The sequence below is a fragment of the Loxodonta africana genome, chromosome 1 (genome assembly GCF_030014295.1).
Source record: "Loxodonta africana isolate mLoxAfr1 chromosome 1, mLoxAfr1.hap2, whole genome shotgun sequence".
Lineage (NCBI taxonomy): Eukaryota > Metazoa > Chordata > Mammalia > Proboscidea > Elephantidae > Loxodonta > Loxodonta africana.
In genome coordinates, this window is record NC_087342.1 from 100,436,209 (window position 1) to 100,456,919 (window position 20,711).

The following is a 20,711-nucleotide window of genomic DNA, read 5'->3' on the forward strand; positions in this document are numbered from 1 at the left end:
TCAGGGCGACCAAATGCGTGTTGAGGGAAATTTTCATTTTCTAGCTACTAAATGAAGAAGGAATGACAGAATTAGAATATTGTCAATAAATTGCAAATAAATACATAAATTACAATACCAAATTAAATAATGGATCTAGGAAATAATTATTAATGGGTGTGAATATTCAAAAGAAGAGAGATAACCAGATTTCTTCATGGTTTTTAATACATTCACGTAAACACCTATTGAGCTTTCTTACCAAAAAAAAGGGACTGTCAGACTAAGCCTCTATCTAACTAGCAAGTTACAAGAAATGAAAGAGAACATGTTCAATGTTACCATGTGGATTCAATCACCAAAATTCAGACCATTAGAAACGCTACAGGACAAACAACCTAATTTCTTCAACAAATAAATTGTAATTAAAGAGAGAGACAGAGGTAGATAAACACAGGGAAGAGAATCTGAATATTTACAGATTTAAGGGCCATAACAACTATTTGCAATATACAGACCTTATCTAAATCCTGACTAAACAACTTGTAAACACACACACACACACACACACACACACACGCACGCTCTCCAGACTTTGAGCCAATTAGGAAAATTCGAATGTGGACTGGATGTTTGATATAACCAGTCACCACAGAGCCGATTCTGCCTCACGGCAACCCCATGTGTGCCAGAGTAGAACTGTCCTCTGTAGCATTTTCAAGGTATGACTTTTTGGAAGGAGGTTACCAGGTCCTTCTTTGGAGGCACCTTTGTGTGGACTCAAACCTCCACGCTTTAGCTTTAGGTTAGTTGTGCTTTAATCGACTGCACCACTTCTAAGGAATTACTGTTCAAATTTTGGGGTATTATAATGATAATGTGATTATGGCTACAAAAAGGAGGTGTCGGTTTTGGAGATACATATTGAAATACTTATGGATGAATGATAAAATGTCTGGTACTGGCTTCAAAATAATCTGATGGGGAGAAAGTAGGTTGCACATAAATGAAACTAAGTTGGTTGTGAGCTGATGGTTCTTTAAACTGGTTGATAGATACAATTCTCTCCATTTGAGTAACCAGTACAGTATTCGAAGAAGTGAGTTTAAACACAAGATTAAATGAAAAGGAAGATTTGGCAATTATTATGAAAAAATGGAAGGACTTGGCAAATGTTACACACGTATCAGAAAGTGGAGTGCTGACAGAGACTGGAGAAACCCCGAGAATATGGCCCCCGGACACCCTTTTAACTCAGTGCTTAAGTCACTCCTCAGGTTTTCTCTTTAGTCAAAGATTAGACAGACCCATAAAACAAAACAAGACTAAGGGGGCACATCAGTCCAGAGGCAAGGACGAGAAGGCAGGAGGGGACAGGAAAGCTAGTAATGGAGAATCTAAAGTCAAGAAGGGGAGAGTGTTGACATGTTGTGGGGTTGGCAATCAATGTCACAAAACAATGTGTATTAATTGTTTAATGAGAAACTAATTTGGTCTGTAAACCTTCATCTAAAGTACAATTAGAAAAGTGGAGTGGTGGGGCAAAGCAAACACATTCTTTGAGAGGTTAAACACGAATAAAATAACAGTCACACCTACTCTAATTAGTCCTTCCATACCTCTCTGGTAAGACAGGTTAAGATTGCCTACAAATGCCTCTTAACACAGGGAAAACAGTCATCACAGGCCAACTCTCCCAGGTGAGAATACCTTACAGAAAGATCCAGAAGCAGCCACCAAATGAAAAGGGGCTGCGGTGGCAGCAGCAGATAAGGTGGGAGAAGTGCTATGGGGAGCCTGAAGCCAGCCCTGCGCAGTGTGGTGGAGTCAGGGCCTTCTCCCACGGCTTTATGAACCTGGAGGGCTCAGAGCTTCCCCAGGAACCTGTGCATGTGAAGTGTGCTGTCAACATGTCAACAAAAAAAGAAAAGCCTCTCGTGGGAAAAGAATAGATGTGTACATAGGCTGATGTGATCATTTTTATTTGTTATTTTCTGGCACCGTTATCCATTTTCAGTATTAACATTAAAATCTGATTTTAAAAAATATGAATACTTTAAAAGTAATTTTTAAGGCTTATGAGGAGAATAATTACAGTAGCCTGAACTATGAAAGGAAAATCAGGAACTGTGGAAGAAAGAAGTTCTAAATCCTTGGAAGCATAAAAGTAGACTTTGATACCCTACTAGTTACTCATGATGACATTATTTTAGTTTCACTTTTTTTTTTCTTCATGAAAATCTGGAGTTTATATTAGTGGTTCTCAAAGGGGTAGTGCATATTTTACAGGATACAGGAAGGAGTACGAAGTAGGCATCTACAATTTACAAACAACTCTGGGGGCGACTCTGAAATATTCTGCGTCCCCACTAGAGGATGACTGGGAGGTCACTGTAGAGGCCTGGCTGAGGGCCTGTGTGCAGCTAAAAAGCATCTGAGATAATCAATATGGAAGGCTGGCCATTACTATCACTTTGTGGACAAGCTCAAGCTTTCAGATGCCCCTTTAAGCTAAACAGAACTGCAATGTCAGACAGAGGAGAGTGAAATCCCCCTGTGCTCATCACAACTCACACCACTGCCCGTCTGCACAGCATGGGGGCAGCTCTGAGCTGTGAAGATGGTCTGAGGAGGGCCAGAGGGGATCCCATGGCAGACCATCTGCTGGCAAGTGCACTCATATCCATCTACCTGCTTCCTACTGGCACCACTGCCCCCATTCTGTTGAGGGACAATGACAGGCAGATGATTGCAGAGCTCTTTGCAGTCAAATGTGTGAGCATCACAGGAATGGGCTCAAAGACAAGTGTTTGCCCAGACACCAAAAACACTTCTCACATCTCTGCAATCTTCTTTCATTCCCTGACATGCCTGGGGCTCTTATGGCCTCTGATAATGCTGACTAGTTCAGTTTGGACAAAACATGAAGACCAACAACAGCATCCCCTCACTGCAGCTGGCTCTGGGTTTCATTCCTGTAATGGCCTCTCATGCCAGATAGGCCTGTTTCTTTAATAATTTCAGTTTCAACAAACCTGTTCTTCCTCCACTAAGAACAGGGAAGTGATTTAAGCAGCTGGAGCCTTTATGTAGCACGTTCACGAATGCAGTGCACAGGGCTGAACTGAGTAGTCAAATTACACGCCTTGTGAGTAAGAAGGTGGTCTAGTTTCTAAGAACCTTCTCAGTGAGGACTCTTCAACCTACAAAGTCACATACACAGCAAGGCCTACAGTCTACAGAAGAACGTGGGCAGCAGGTGAAAAGGAGTGTCCTCCCTGTTTTCCTCCATCCGCACAATCCTACACAGCCCAGGGGATTAAAAAACTTGGTAGCAGGTAATGCCTCAGCATTCTTAACTTTCAAATTCCTTAAAAGTCACAAATTATTAACGTTTATATTTGATATTAAAAATTGGAAAATAGTAAAATTATATCCATAACGAAGTTAAAACCAAAATATTTATTTTCGTTGAGCTCTAAACGCTCTCTATACATTGAAACAATTGCTCTCCTGCTACTTTATTAACATTACTCTCCCACATTTCCCTAAGTCAGTGACTGAAGCAGGTGTTATGAAAATTTAGGCTAACGTCCACTCAAAGAATTAGCAAACATTTGCAAGTTATACTCATCTTCCCCGTTCTGATCATTACCATGATTTTAGGACATGAAGTATCCCAGCTTGAGCAGGACTTGAGAAGAGAAGAGAAGTGAGTTCCTTTGTAAAGGCACAGAATTCTGTTTTAGGTACTGCCTGGCCGGGGCATCCTATTCTCCCCACCTGAACATCCGGAGTCACTTTTCAAAGAAAGCTACAGTAAAGGCATAGAATCGAGGGTCTAATTAGTCTAATTTTGATCTTTATAGGTGAGGAAAAATCTGTGGGCCTGAGAAAAAGAGAAGAGGAATAACCAGTCTGGATGGGAAAGGGTATTCATGATATCTAGAATGTCAAGGGCTGCGATGGATTGAGTGAACGCAACTCTGAGAAGTAGCATTACCTAAAACAAAACCAAAATACAACAAGACAATTAACTAAACAAATAAACCAAAATTAAAAATACCCTCCTGAAGGATCAGCCAGGCAGTTTTTCTCAGCCAATATTTAAACTGACTTCCATAATGACAATTCAGTCACTCTGTCTTATTTAAATTACATTTAGGCACTATCTTGAGGTGAACTTAAGTAAACAGGGCAAATATGGACTGATGAGTCCATGAAAAAAAGACACATCCCAGCTGAGCACACCATTTATCCATTCATATCCCATCAAAGGCCAAAATACCTGCACAGCCTTAGAAGTATGAACATTGGATCAGTAATACTCAGACCTACCATTAAATACAGAAAAGCCTTTGGTATAAAAGGCTTTGTCAAACTACCATAAACATTCTCCACATAGCAAATCTGAATCAATCACTAAAATGTTTTAAGTTTACTGGAATTATTATTCTAACTACTTCTAAAAATACCATCCCCTATGTCACTCAGCCGTAAGGATTCAAATCAACCAGAGTCCTTGGTCAAAGGTGGCTAAAAGGTGGATTAAAACAAGTTGATGGACTAACAAAATATTTGAAGATAAAAATATCTAAGTATATACACAAAAATGCAATAACTTACCAATCAGCCCCTTCTCAAGAGTGAAGGTTTTGTTTGTAAACATACACTCAAAAGCCACAATGTGGAAAATCTTGTTCACTGTGTTGTGAGTTCCAACTATTCGAATATACCTGAGGATAAAAGGAAAATCTGTTGAAAAAACCGAACTTCTATCACAATCAATATAAGGATAACAGAATAAGCTATATCATGTAAAACTACAGTATGCCAGGACACGGACTAAAGGAAACTTTGAACCTGACTTCAGACCCTGTACCTGCTCCTTAGAGCTTGCTCCAACGGAGCCTAGGAGAATCACAGCAAAATCACAGAGCTGTCACTTTCCGGAGAATTAAGTAGAACTTAGGTGTGATTTACCTAGAAAATCAAACCAGGTTCAGGTCAATCCCTGAACATCAGTACAATTACACGTCCGTGAGACATTTACACAGGAGAATAACAGACAACTTCTACCCTCGCCTTGTGGTTAGGAGTGTGCCCGTGAATACGTGCACACACACAAGTCAAATGCTTTCCAATTCAAAGACTTCATTCATGGAGACGAATGTATACAATCAGTATTGCTTTCTTGTTAAAAAAGAAGAAAAAAAAACAGAAGAAGATACTACTGAACAGTCACTCACAGTTTCTTTTACTTTAATATTGCTCCTAAATCCTTGTGAGGAAGTTAACCCTGTATACTTACGCCAGCCCCCCACCTGACTGCTGGGAAGCCTTCTCCTGACCAGAGGAAGTGATGTGCAGAGAAGACCCAGCCTGCTCTGCAGCTCCCCTCCTGGCCTTGCGGATCTGGCATCTGCACACAGTGCAGAATCTCATAGGGTAGGTCTTGAGTATCTCGGCCTTTCACCCTCTGCTTCTCCCTGGAGGCTTCACCTCTGACAAACAAGCATTAACCTTGGAGAGACTTGCTCCTTTCACTCTCCAAAGGGACCTGACAGTTCACAGGTTAATGAACAGACAAACTTACTCTTTGGAGTGTCACACAGTTCCATGGGGAATGTGCTATATACTTTCTCACTGGCATTCAGAAGGGGAAACTGGGAAAAATAACTAACCGATCACCCTCTTCAAATTATTAACTATGCACGCTGAAGGAGGGGGCATATTAAATGAACAGATTTCAATTAGGAAATGACAGACTGGACAAGGTTTTTATAATACCCTTCCTTGCTGGGTGGAACAACCTTCAACTTCGATGATGTAATTTTACTTCTGAGTTAATCGCTGTTCACTAACTCGGTAATTTCCTTCCATTTCTCATCGCTCCAAGTTAACTGTATAATGTAAATGCTGATTTTAAAAATTCACATTAAGGAGACTTTATTTGGGAATTTTATATCATGGGCTGTTTTCCCTCCTGTTTTTTCAAGCCTGAATCTTACAGCAATCCACGTGCACCTCATTTAGCCATCTGTTCCTTGACACCAGCTGATCGCTCATCTTCATAACCAATATTAATGCTATCTCCTGCACTGGCTGTTCCCTGTGCTCATACCCATCACAGGCAGATAGCACTCTTGCTGTGTGGTAAGACCACAGCAATGCTGAACTCACCAGAGCCCTCTGGGTAAGCAGGAGGTTGGCTCTGATCTGTTTTCTCAAGCCCTCAAGGCAGACAGAAGGTGCTGATTTTACTGGGTTTTGGGTGGGGGGGTTCATTTGAAGTAAGTTCTTAATGGTCTGGATCGACAGACTGTACCATCCTTTGCTGTGGGTAGTGACAATCTCCCTGATGCTTTCTGGAAGGGAAGGGGTGTGCTAAACCTGGCACCTTGGCCTGAATCTAATTTTGTCAATTTCCTTCCCACAAGAACTCAACTGGCATAGCATTTTCAACCGCACATGGCCGTGAAGGCCAGAGTGCTGCTGTCTGCAACCTTGGAGGGAATGAAGGAATGTGGCTTGGTGGAATTTGATCAGATCATTTTCCCTTCCCTAAGTCGAGATTCTTCCAAAAGAGAGGCAATTCTCCAACCACTGTGCATAGTAGAGGGGAGGGGTGACTAACAGGCCTCCCCAGGCCCATGTTATTAAGGTTAATCGTCCAGGCTGCCCTAAAGACCATGATCAAGTTCCCTCCCTCCCTCCCTTTACTCCTCCCTCCCTTTCTTGTTCTCTTTTTTTCCAAGTGTAGATAACAGTCATTTCCCAAATTTTACCCTGGAACAATCAGGAATAGAAGGCAAAAAAAAAGACACTCCTTCCACCAAATTATAAGCAACTGAAAATGAAAAGTTGTACTGGAATACATTTTACAGCCTTAATGATAGTGTTTGTGATAGCAAAACAAGATAATATGTATGACCAGAAAAGTACTGAGAGATGCCTCCAGATAAAAAGTTCTATATTAATGAAGATAATGTTATCTCTGCTGCAAAATCCTGAGGTCAAATTAGCAATTCACTACTGTATATCACAATTCTTGATTAGCCTGTTATATGTAAGGCTTATAACAAGTTTAATTATTCTAGTTCTACAATACTTTCTGAGTCTCCACAAAACTACAGCATAATTTACAAAAATGGCATGAAGTCCTTACTCAAACACATTTAGAAAAAAAAAAGGTAACAAAGTCAGAAGAAAGAAGCCATTTTCCTTTTTCTCAAGCAAGAAGGACTGTTTAGTACACTAACAATTTAGACTAGAGATGGCAGATGGGCTTCAACTAATGACTCAAGACTGATGACTGGTAGCAGCCAACACAAGGTAAGAATTCAGAGGCCCTGTCCAGCCTGGGGAAACCCTGGTGGTATAGTGGTTAAGTGCTACGGATGCTAACCAAAAGGTCGGCAGTTCGAATCCGCCAGGGGCTCCTTGGAAACTCTATGGGGCAGTTCTACTCTGTCCTATAGGGTTGCTATGAGCTGGAACTGACTCAACAGCAGTGGGTTTGGTTAGTTTTGGTCCAGCCTAGGTGGTGCAAATGGTTAAGCGCTGACTACTAGCTGAAAGGTTGGCAGTTCAAACTCATCAAGCGGTGCCTTGGAAGACAGACTTGGCGATCTGCTTCTGAAAGGTCACAGCCTTGGACACCCTATGGAGCAGTTCCACTCTGCATACATGGGGTCACCAGGAGTCGGAAACGACTCCACAGCAAATAACACCAAGGACAGTCCAGCTCAGGGGAAGGAGCGCCCCAATTCATGAGTTAGGTCTGGAGAGGGGAGGGAGGCAGGATGGGTACCATCCTTGATTCTAAGCATATTCTTTTGATGGGGCTCACAATGAAGCACTTCGAAGGCAAAAGACAGCTAGTGAAAATCCAATGGACGGGAATGGCAGCGAGTCCTCTTTCTTTACTTTTTTGAAAAATAAAGCAAAACTTGGCTCTGGGTCATGACACCTAAACTGGAGAAGTAGATACCACATTTTCTCTGTCATGAGATGCTGAGTAAGAGGTAAAGCTTATTTTTTTCTGCATTTTCAGCTTCATCTCTTAAATGTAGGGATTCTGATTTAACCTGATATTAAGGGCACTGCTGGCTAGTGACTTCATCAGTGTGTAGAAAGGGGCACTGCTGAAAAATATGACAGATATCCTTTGTTCTCTCTGAAGGCCTTAACAGCAGCTCAGACAGTTGGAAGATAATTAAAACTTAAACACTACTGAGGAAGGCAGATATGCAACAGATTGGCCCTTTCTGATGAGGATGAATGTTGACCACATGAGCCCCAGCGTAACAGTCTGTTTCCAACATTCTCCTCCCTTCCCTATGTTAACTGTCTTCCAGTCAATGACAAGGACTGGATCATGAACGCAGTTCAGAACATGATATTTCAATATGGAAGTTTCTAGGAGTTATAATATTGTGGGTGGAAAGACAGTCTGTCTTCTTTAATAAAATAAAACCAAAATCCTCCTAGGATAGTACTTCAAAATGGAAAGGCACTACAGAGTTTTGGAAGGACATGTGTTCAACAGAACCAGGTATGAACAGAACCCAGCCCCATCATCTATTAGCTGTGTCACTTTGGAAAAAGTTCTCTTAAACGAACAAAAAAAACCTTTTTGAACCTTAGCTTAATCCTGTATAAAATGAGGTAAACAACACAAACTTTATAAAATATTAAAATGAGGTTAAGTATTTAAATCTAAATACAGTCCTTGGCAGATCAAGCTATCATTAAATAGAAATTCAAAGAGTAGATCATTTGGATGCAGAATTTCCTAGTTTGTACTTTGAGGATGCTGGTTGTCTGGGACAACAGTCCTGGCTGTGGTGTTGAAATGGTGCGTCCACGATCGGGAAGACTTTGAGAAACCCAGGGAGGGCCTAGCCCCTCCTCTTAGGGCACCACAGTATAGACAGTGTAGTATACGTGCTGGATTCCTGGACTTCCTATCTGTTTGGGAATAGGGTTTTTCTTTTGTTATATTAACGAAGTCATAGCAATGCAGGGTGGACCCTAAACCTAATCACTTCGGCATTATAAAAAGACCAGAACACAGAGACACATACACAGGGGAAAACACATCACATGAAGATCGTCTACAAGCCAAGCTACAGCAAGGAACCAAGAAACGTGTGGGGCTGCTGACAAGGAACGAATCAACATGGTCAAGACACTGGTCTGGACTTTGAGCCTCCAGAACTGTGAGAAAATAAATTTCTGCTCTTTAGAGCCACCTACTTGTGTTTGTGTTAAAGCAGACAGGGTAACTGTCACAAAAAGCAAGCTATATTCTGAATGTAGATTACCTGGCCTCATGGTATTTCCTATCTTAAGTTCCTAGTCTTTAGAAAAGTCTTTTAAAAATGTTTTTGACTGTCTCGGCTATGATGAGGAAGCAAGGAAAGAATCTTGTGCCCAATTTAAAATCCCCCTAGCCCAAGATTCTCTCCTTGGCAGAGGCATAGTAAGCAGCAAGGAGGAGAGGAGAGGGGAAATCCAGCAAAACTGGTCATGGCCCTGTGGTCCAGCTACCCATACTCTTTCTTTGTGCAAACCCTGAAGTTTGGGGGTTTAATTTATTATGAAAACTAGCATTTCCTTGCAGAGAGACTTTTTTTTTTGGTTTGGAGACTTGACTGCATTCTCTGCCTGTCCTGGGAAGGTACAAATCCCTATTCTTAAACTATCTATCGTTTTTTGTCAGGATGCTGCTAGATTTTATTTCTAAGGCATATACAATATAACTTTAATGTTTTAAAGAAAATGCAGAAAAAGCAGCAACTTATACATTCATACTTTAGCCCACTGGTATTCCCTAGTCTTTAGTTCCAGTGAACTGCAAGCCTACTTGTGATTATAGTTAATTCTTAACCTTTGCCTCTAGTTATAGGATCGTCTGACTTCTGTACTGAACAGATTCTATTGTGAAATAAAATTAAATTCAATAAAAAATATTTAAATTAGCTCTCAAAAAAAAAAGGGATCAACTAAAGCCAAAATCAATCAGAATTATATTCTTTGGTAAAAAAAAGTTTTATTCTCAAGTTGAACTCCATATTCTTGAGTTAAAGAATCTTGAAAAACACCAGTAGCCTAAGACTGGTGGACAAGAAGAGATTCTTACAACACTTTGGCTCTTTCTCCAAAGTAGCCATGGAGAAATCTGAGGTGAAAAATGGTTCTTTGCTGTGGCCAGAGGCAGTCACCTGACAAGAAGTTTAGCTATTGAATTTACTAGAGACTTGGAACCACTGGGGTTTGCATTTGCCATTTCCAAGATTTCCTATTTGATCTTCCCCTTCAAGGATATACTAAGAATGTACATAAATAATATTCTAACCCAAGAAAGAGGTAGCATCTGCCAGTTTCCCGGATATATTTTCTTCTAGTTCTGGGTACAATGTTAGTGTTCTTATAATCAAACCACAGACTGGAGGGGGGAATGACTTCAGGTCTTGTTGCTAAGGCAGCAAGTGGAGAACAGTTTACTGCCAGAATGACAAAGAGCTTCTAGACAAAGCATGTTGCAACAGAAAGGATTTGTTACTCTTAGAAATCCTTCCCTCTGGCTGATCCGGTGGAGCTATAGATTCTCCTCTACTGACTTCAGCGAAGGCACCCAGCAGCATTTGCTTATTTGAGAGAGGAAGAATTACTGAAAGGTTTAAACACTCTTTGTCCAGAGTTAGCCTAAGCAAAACCTACTGTCTCAGAGAGCAACCTCGATGCTGTCTGATCAGTAGCCCTATGGAGGGAGCGATCATACTCCAGCAACTCCACTGTTCAACCTGAAGGGCAAACAAAACGAGAAGTCGTCTTGTATTTCAGAGAAAATCGATACTATATAGAATCAAGTATGTAAACGGATACGGTGGGTAAATCGGTACATCATAACCCAGTGCTACTCAAAACAGAGTACACAAAGTCATTCTGGCATTACAGGTAAATATTTAACTGTTTTATTTGGGGGAAAAATGAATTTTGAATAGTATGGCTTTTCTTTTTTTCCTTTTCAAATATGTAGGACCTAAAACTTGCCATAATAATCTGGCCTCAACTTATGAAATTATATTTGGAATCAACATCACACAAAAAAAATGACAATATTTACATCATCAACTATATGAAAACGATATAAGCTCTAAAATTTATCTAAATTTCCTGGTCGCACATTTACCAGTCAATAGCCCTCATAGACGTATTGGGTAAACTGGCTATTAGTCAAGATTTACCAAACACCTACTTTTTGTTTTTGTTAGATGCCATCGATTTGGAGTCGGTTGATTCTGACTCCTATGTACAGCAGAACAAAACAATGCCCAGTCCTGCACCATCCTCCCAAACACCTACTAGGTATATGTAATTACGCTAAGTACTGTGAGGAATGGACCAGAAAGACAGGACATAAGCCTTGACTGAGAGGTTTATGGTACAGTTTGGAAGTCGAGATTAAAATATTTCAAACTATATGAATTTTGACAGAGCTGAGTCAAAAGAAGCCCTGAGTTCTAGTTAGAGCTTCACAACACATTACATAAAAAACATGAGGAAAGTTCCTTAATTTCTCTCATCTCAGTCTCCTCATTGGTAGTAATGATGAAGGAGAAGGATATAAGAACTAATGATCTAATCCACATGGCAGTTTATCTTTAAAACACTGAATCTGGCAATTTCCTGCAAAATGTTCTTGGTCCAAAGACCAAAACAAAACAAACCTGGCTAAAAGAGAAATACCCAATGCTCCCCCATCCCCAATACACACGTTTGTACACACATGTACAAACGATCACCGACTCATTCAACAAATATTAACTGAGCACTTACTATGTGCCAGTAACTGCTGCTGGGTACTGAGCATAAGGGATTAAACAACCCAGACAAAATCTCTACCCTACAGAGGCAGACAAAGAATAAAAAACCAAATCATTATCAGTGGGTTAGCAGGTGATCTATTTAGCACAGAACTTTACAGACAAACTCTCTAAACCAGAAGGATAAACCTCCATGTGCAGGAATAAAAGAAGGGTCAAGTGGGAGGGCACAAGTAGCCCTTTCTAAGAGCATGGATATAGTGTACATGAGTCCAAGTTGTAGACACAGTACACTATAGATATTTAGCAGGAAACAGGCAAAAATCTAATTAAGTGGGCTTCTTAGGCTCTGGAAACAGGAACTGATTTTAATTTCACACAAAGAAATGTCTTATTTATTTCATGGTTAGATTTCTTTTTATCTTTGCTTTTTTTTTCAGATTTTAATTTTCGAGGGATTATATAGAGAGAAAATGGAAGGTAGAGGGTATAAAATGAAAAAAGAAGAGAGGGAGAAGCAGGGGGGAGGGAAGACAGTAAGAGTGAATACATAAACCAATCCCTTCTTGTGCTCTGTTATGTGTTAATGCGAACAAATCCCCATGTGGGAATAACGTTAACCAATTTTATTACTCAATAAAACATCTGAAACCAACACAGAGTATATTTTAAGAAATAGAGCTAAATTACCAAAAGTTCGACATTTGCATTTTTTCATTAACTTTTCCCCTAGCCTAGCCCAAGATGTTGGGGTGGGGGGAGAGAATTTCACTAGTTTTATCTTTAAAATGGCTGCATAATCTTTTTTACTTTATCCAATAGGCTGTACATTTCCACGAATGTAGACAAATGAGTCTAATGGAATTGTGCACTAGAGAAAAAGCAGAAGAAAATTAAATTTGTTAGTTTCCCAATGAATCTGTAAGAACTCATTTGCTGACTATGACCTATAACAAGTCTGTCTTAGGATCATGGTGGGTAAGGAAAGGTTTTCTTTTTTTTTGAGCCTAAGACTATGGTAGCTATATGCCATTTATTGTAACTTAAATTTTTAAGGGTTGGAGTAGACTTTTTTTTTTTAAGAGTAGAGGATTAAATAGAGAAGGCAGAAAGGCAAGCAAGAGGAAGAATTTGCCTCTCCCCGAAGAAAAATTTAAGAATCCTCTTAAAATGTAAATATTTGGCATTCTAAGAAATAAGACAGGAATTGTCCAAGATGGCCTGAAAAACAAGAGTGAAAACTGAACATCAAAACCAACAGAGCAATAAAGAGAACACAGGGAATAAGGAAATTGCCAATCTTCACTCCGGACTCCTGAGAATCTAGCACCAGCATTAAAATAAACACTAACAACTTCTGAACACAACCTGTGTGCTAGGCTGCTAAGGGCTTTATATGCATTATTTCCTTTAATGGAAAACCCAAACCCCACATACTCATACAACTAACTGAATAGTTAGTTAACACAGGTTCATCTTGAGGCTGGAAACTCCAGAGCTCAACAGAACATGCGGCCCCTTAAAGTCTCTGTGTTATTTTCAAGCTATGTAAAGAAACCTGTTTTCCAGGCAACAGCTCCTCAGAGAACTAACTAAAATATATTTGGGGAAAGCAAGGCCAATCCATAAAGTACCACATACAAATGTCACCTACTATCCCCTGACTGCTTCAATGCTCTCAAAAAATTTTAAACACCTGCCTTTTCTCTCTTGGGAAATTCTGGACCTCTACCCAGGGAATTGATCAAAAAAGAAAAAGACCCAAACACTTACCTAGCATGTAATTCAAGCATTAGCAAAACTATATACAAAGCTACCAACCAGAGGGAAAATGGTCAAATAAAAATACTAGTACAGAAACCTTGAGAAGTATGCTCACCACCAATACCACAAGTATTACAAACAGTAACAAGAGAGAGAAGACAGTTTTTTTTGCCCTGGGTGCCAAAACTGGTATGGATATGTATAATGTACCATCTCAAAAACCAAAAAAAAAAAAAACCAAACCCGTTGCCATCAATTCCGACTCATAGCGACCCTACAGGACAGACCACCTCAGGGATTGTTAAAGCTGGAAGTGTATGACTGATTTCATCTCAGAACTCTGTACTGCAGTTTCCAAATAGCATGCAGGATTACTAATCTCAGCATTTCTGGTATAAGAGATTTTGCTGCTAAAATGTGTTAGAACTTTAACCTAAGCACAGGAGAAAAGAAAATAGCAAGATGTTCCAAGTGGCACTATTTGGTGGTCTGCAGAGTCTGCATCTTGTAGTAGGGGCTGGGTAGATGAGACACGTTCAAACCTAACAGTCTGCCCAATCATTTTAAAAGACATGTCCCTGTACCCACACATGGACTGTTAGGAGTCCTAACTCCTGTTAATGTACAGTTTTGAAGGCTGTTCTCAGCTTATACTTCTGGTGGATTAGCAAGAAAGTTGGGAGGCGGAGTACTTTGGCAAGGTTTTTCTCCCCAAAGCTGCTTGAGAATTCAACCATTCATGACCTAGACTTTACTGGTACAGCATTAGTGCTAAGCCAGTGATCAGAAAAGAAAATGTCAATCCCTACAACACTTGTTTCAGAAATCCAAAAAAATAAAAACTTATGAGTGGGATAGAAACAAAGTAAAATGTGTAAAAAGATTTTCTTAAATAAACAAAAGACGAATCTGTTACTTATAGCCATTCCTTCTGCTGTGGTGTTTGGCTTTTTCATTAAACAAAACTGGTTTAGCTATTTTTCTTTTTATATGTTTAAAATAACCAAAGCTATACTGCAAATAATTTAAAAAATCAAATAGTCTATAAGATTTATTATGAAAAACACTCCCCTGTGCTTCATTTCCTCTCCAGCCTCAGAAGCAACAATTTTCCCGTTTTAATTATCTTAGGAATTTATCTCACATCTATAACTAATATGCTTCAAACTGTGGATGACACTGTAAGGAATGGGAATTCCAAAACACTTCATAGTGCTCATGCAGAATCTATACATAGACCAAGAGGCAGTTGTGGGAATAGAACAAGGGGGTACTGTGTGGTTCAAAATCAGGAAAGTTGTGTGTCAGGGTTGAATCCTTTCACCATACTTATGCGATCTGTATGCTGAGCAAATATCCGAGAAGGTGGACTATATGAAGAAGTGTGCGCCATCAGGACTAAAGGAAAATTCATTAACAACCTGCAATATGCAGGTGACACAACCTTGCTTGTCGAAAGTGAAGAGAACTTGAAGCACTTACTGATGCAGATCAAAGACTACAGCCTTCAGAATGGATTGCACCTCAATATAAAGAAAACAAAAATCCTCACAACTGGGCCAATAAGCAACATTATGATGAACAGAGAAAAACTGAAGTTGCCAAGGATTTCACTTTACTTAGATCTACAATCAACGCTCACAGAAACAGCAGTCAAGAAATCAGACAACAGATTGCACTGGGTAAATCTGCTGCAAAAAACTTCTTCAAGGTGTTAAAAAGGAGTGACTTGGAGGACTAAGGTACACCTGACCCAAGCCATGGTTTTTTCAATCACTTCATATGCATGCAAAAGCTGGACAATGACTAAGGAAGGCCGAAGAAGAACTGAAGCCTTTGAATTATGGTGTTGGTGAAGAATACTAAATATACCACGAACTGCCAAAAGAACAAACAAGTCTGTCTTGGAAGAAGTACAGTCAGAGTGCTCCTTGGAAGTGAGGATGATGAGACTTTGTCTCACATACTTTGGACATGTTATCAGGGGGGACCAGCCCCTGGAGAAGGACATCATGCTTGGTAAAACAGAGGGTCAGCGAAAAAGAGGAAGACCCTTGATGAGATGGATTGACATCAGTGTCTGCAACAATGGGCTCAAACATAGCAACGATCGTGAGGATGGCACAGGACCGGGCAGTGTTTTGTTCTGTTTTGCACAAAGTGACTATGAGCTGGAATCAACTCAACGGCACCTAACAACAATACTACTTGATGTTTCAGTTTTAGGTTTTATCTACCAATCCACTACTATAAACATTTCCTGTTTCCCCAATTTAGAATGTATTGTTACTTTACTGGATCAATATTCAGTGTTTACATCATGATCATATAAACATTATTTACAACTAAGCCATGAAGTACTTTCCCTTCCTGCAAATTTTTTTTTCCCCAGAGTTAAAAATAGTCTTGATTTTTGTTTTGTTTTGTATGAGCTCAACACTAATTCATCTCTCAACTATCCATTAACTGACTAAAGCTCATCTCAAGACATTCAGATACATCAGGTATTCTAGCAATTTACTCTTGAAGAAGCCTTCCCAGGTCTTCTGACCAGCGCCAATCAAGTCCAGTTACCCTCTGCCCCTGACAATGCAAGCCGTCATTCTGGAATCTCCCTTCACTGTCATTCCAGGGATTCCTTTCATATCCCTCCTGTGCTAAATCATCTGTATATCTCATCCTTTCTATTTTCTTGGTTTACTTATTCATTTTTGTGGAGTACATTCCCAGTAGCTTCCTGAGAAAAGGTATCTGGGAGGTAAAAAAATTTTAGACTTTGTCTGAATATATCTTTAGTCTACCTTCATATTTGATTGGCAGTTTAGCTGGGTATAGAATTTTAAGATGGAAATAGTTTTCTTCAGAACTTTGAAGGTAATGTTTACTGCCACCTAGTTTCCAATTTTTCTACTGAGAAGTCTAGAACCATTATAATACTTGATCTGTCATGTGAGCATTTTTCCCATCTTCCTTGCTCTGGAAGCAAGTAGATTTTTCTTAACAATATCTGGTACTCTGAAATTTTATGATGATCCGTCTTGGCGTGGGCCTGTTTTCTTCCACTGGGCTGCACTCAGAAGGCACATTCAATCTCAAATCTCATCAACTACTACTTGTAATTCAATCTTCTTGAATTATTGTTATTGAATTTCTTCCTCTGAATTTTCTTTATGAAACTCTTAATTTTGGATATTGGGCCTCTCCAATGTGACCCGAAATTTTATACTTCCTCTACTTGTCATCTTTTTCCACTTTTTGTAGTTCAAAGTGATCATCTATACTTTCTACTGAGTTTTTCATTTCTGTTGCAATATTTTACTTATTTTTTCTGTTGCAGTATTTTAAATTTCTAGCTGTTCTTTTTGTTCTCTAAATGTTTCTTTTTTATAGCATCTTCTTCTCAGTCTAGGATTGCCATATCTGCTCTAATCTCACTGAAGATAGCAATGATTTTTTTTAATTTTAATTCCCCTATTCCCCTCCCCCCCCCCCCATTTATTTTGGCCTTTATGTTTCTTACTATTTTCCTCAGATGTCTGATTGTCAAGAAGGTTTTTGGGAAAGAAACTAGAAATATGATTGAAAACTGAGCATATAAGTGAGGTTTACAGACTTTTAGCTTCACTTTAGGGTTATCTGAATGGATCAATTTTTAGGAAACCCTCACTTGCAGAATCCTTAGCTCTTTCCTCTTGAGCTTATCAGACTACCTAGGGAGATGTTTCTAGTATATGTTTCCATATTCATTAAGGATATGGGCCTGACTCCAGAGTTCTGGAAGCTAAGCGGTAAAAAAGGCAGGGTGTTTGTGTGTGGGGGGGTGGTACTAAAGGGTGTGGGTGTCAACATGATGACCATATAGTCCTCCTGTGATACGATCATTCTCAACTGTGTATAGTATCCCCCTCAGTTTAAAGAACCTCTACTTTACCCTCAACAGAGAGTAAATTTAAGTTTTCCTTCAGGGTAGGGGAGAAGCCGTTTAAGTATTTGAAGTGGGAGAGGTAATTTAGAGTTCTCAATTGTTTCATAAACACACAGTTAACCAATCTTCCTCGTTTTAGCCCCCTCTCCCCCACCTCATTCATCACAGCTTCAGAGACGTGCGATACCTCTAATTCCTAAGCCTCTGAGGATTCTGTGGCTTAGGAATCAGTTTTCTTGAGCTGTTAAATAATTTACCACTTGTTCATCTGCTTTACAGCTTCCTTTCCCATGTTGTTGCCTCCTTTCCTATTTTCTTTATGCTTATAAGAAAATTCCTTTACTGTCATTTTAGTGGGGTTTTTTTCTAAAAGGAGTGAGAATCGACGGGTGTTCAATCTATCAACACTACCTGAAACCTTAACTATGTTTCACAAGTGTATATTCATTCCTGTGGTTATTCCTGTAAGGATAAAAGTTCAAGCAGGGATCTTTGGTGGAATTACTCATGGAGTCTGAGGCCTTGTCTTTCAAGCTGCTATGACCACAAGGATACAACTTCTAAAGCTGTATGGTACTTAAGACAATAATACAGAAGATAATAATCATTCTTCTCTATTTCCTTTGCCATCTTCAGCCCAAGGGCAACAACTCTTTATTCCTTCTTATCTTATAATATTTTCACCTTGGTGCTGCTCCTCCATCCCTTCCCCTTGTCCTATTCCTTCTACCTGATGTTCATATGGTTGTCTCAGATTACTTGGCTATTATATGGTCTGGACTGGTTTTTCAGTAATGTCCGAACAGGAATATGTCAAGACGATCCCATAAATTATCACCATTCTGCAGAAAAGATTCAAATTATCCAGTGATTTTGTTAGCCACAGTCTCTCTCTCTCCAAAAGAAAGGGGGAGAGTGTTAATTCCCACCGAGTAAAAATAAAATAACTCAGCTCATCCTCACACTGGAACAGCTGCACAGACAGCACTGGCTGCTCTGTTTATCTTGGTAACTGTGGAAAAGCATCATCTCCTCCCCTTCCTGCTCTCTCCAGAACAACTGCCATGTGCCACATGCAGATGGGGTGATTTAGGCCCTCTGGTGCAGAGAAAGGCTTGTCTGGTGTTCTTCCTGCACATTTGCACTGCACCCTTCCTTGGCTGTTGTCGGCACAACCAAGTTGGTTTAGATAACAGCTGCTGTGGGGGACCTGATAGATTCAGCTGTAGGTCCCCTGGAGGCTTCCCAATGCCCCAGCTCAGCCAGCTGCATCTAAGCAGAGCCATGGGAAGCAAGTGCTGAAGTAGGAGAAAGTACGTATTGTACCTCCTCTTTAATCCTTGGAGTTACTACAGCAGCAGTGAAAGGAGAGGAGAGGAGGAGCAAAGAAGTACCTCGCAGATACAGGGAGCACGACGGCCGAGAGTTCTAACCCAGACAAGTGGAGAACAAGGCACAGGTGGTGTAAGAAAAAAGCTCTCAACGAGGATACGTTCAACTCTACTGCTTACTCCAGGGAGTCCAAGGAAACTCTCAAGTTTTTTGTTTGTTTTCCTGGGTTATTCAATGAGTCAGACAGGATTGAAAGACAATAGAAAATGATTTCAACGGCTTGTGGAATTTTTTTGTTAACCTTAAGAAAGTTAGACATATAGGATGATCAACCATTCAGTTGTGCCCAGGACAGTCTGGTTTTAGCATTCAAAGTCTCACATCCTGGGAAACTTCTTGGTTTCGGGGAAACCAAGACAGTCTGTTACCCTAGGCCACCAGCAGCCATTTCCTATCGTGGGGCCTGTGTGAAGCTGGGCTGTATTCATATTCTCCTCAGCACTTATCTCCCAAGGCCGCCCCTGCCACAGAAATGCTCCTCAGCCTATATCATGTACAGTCTAACAGACAAGGGCATTAAAAGGCCATTCTGTGTTTGACTTTCAGTGAAAAAGGGAACTGTGTCACTCAGAGTTCTCCAAGCTTCCTTCCTGGAGTCCCTGTCAGAGCACAAGACTGTCGGCCCACACAGAGGAATCAAAATGATCATGGCAGAAACTAAAAATATGGCTCATCTCAGTGCCTAGAGAAACAGTACATCCCGCAATGACTTTAAAATGCTGAACTCTGAAAAGAAGGAAGCCAAAGAAAACTCAATTAAGCAGGGGCTGCTAATTCAGTGTGTGGATTACTCAGGCTCTTTATTCTGCTTTCCCCTCCCTCTTGCACCACTCATTAGCAGGGAGCAGGAGAAAGGAAAGGGGCAGGAACATTGAACTAGCCAATTTTACTGTTTATGAGAAGGTTTCCTGGGGAGGGTGTTCAAACTATTGGCTCAAGAGGTTCTTTGGTGTGGAAACAGGGTTGGGAGAAGGGGGTTGTAGAACTATCTGTTGATTTTAATTGTTTGTTATCTCCTAATTCACAAATAGAATGAACTGTTGGTCCTCTCTTTTCACTGGAGGACTAGAAATGTTACATTAGGGCAAAGAAAAAAAAAATTACTAGTTAAACCACACAAGATCTCATCTCAAAAAAAAATGTTTTTTAGCAAACACCAGAGACACCTGGTAATGCTGCCGATTTACAAGAAATATGATTGGATGGGAAACCCTGGTGGCGTAGTGGTTAAGCGCTACAGCTGCTAACCAAGAGGTCAGCAGTTCGAATCTGCCAGGTACTCCTGGGAAACTCTATGGGGCAGTTCTACTCTGCCCTATAGGATCGTTATGAGTCTATATATTATACCTTCAAATTCTACAGCCTAAATGAAAGAAGTTCCCCCCCTCCCAAAAGTCTGTAGTCTGTAAAGGTGAAAATAACGTACCCAATGTTTAGGGCCTTATGGGATTAAAAACGTGTGTAAATGCTCAGTACTTCACTAGGCATATACTAAGTGCTCAGTAAATGATAGCTAGCATATAGTAAAAAAAAAAAAAAAAAAAAAGGCACTGAAAAATGTTAAATGAATATATTTAACATAATTTAGTTAGCATTTTTATTGAGCAACTACTATGTGCTAAGCTCTGCTAGACACTAGCTATGGGAACAGATATGAATAGGTCAATTCCTAAAAGGTCCACTGGTTTAAGGAAGACAGGTAATTAAAATATACACTGATAAATGTTATTATACAAATTCTATACAAAATAGCACAGTAGCACATAGGAATGGCAGCTAACCCAGATGCGGAAGACCAGCGAAGGTTTCCCAGATAT

The 20,711-nt window shown here is 40.0% G+C and overlaps 1 protein-coding gene across 6 annotated transcripts in view; it reads right to left on the bottom strand.

The window, feature by feature from the left end:
- Nucleotides 1–20,711, bottom strand: part of BTBD9 (BTB domain containing 9) — a 461,023-nt gene that overhangs the window by 172,560 nt on the left and 267,752 nt on the right. For all 6 annotated transcript variants that reach the window (XM_064285457.1, XM_023546092.2, XM_010587947.3 and 3 more), the window contains exon 7: nucleotides 4,606–4,715. In XM_064285457.1, coding sequence (XP_064141527.1) covers nucleotides 4,606–4,715 — 110 coding nt within the window. The remainder of the gene's footprint in view (nucleotides 1–4,605; nucleotides 4,716–20,711) is intronic.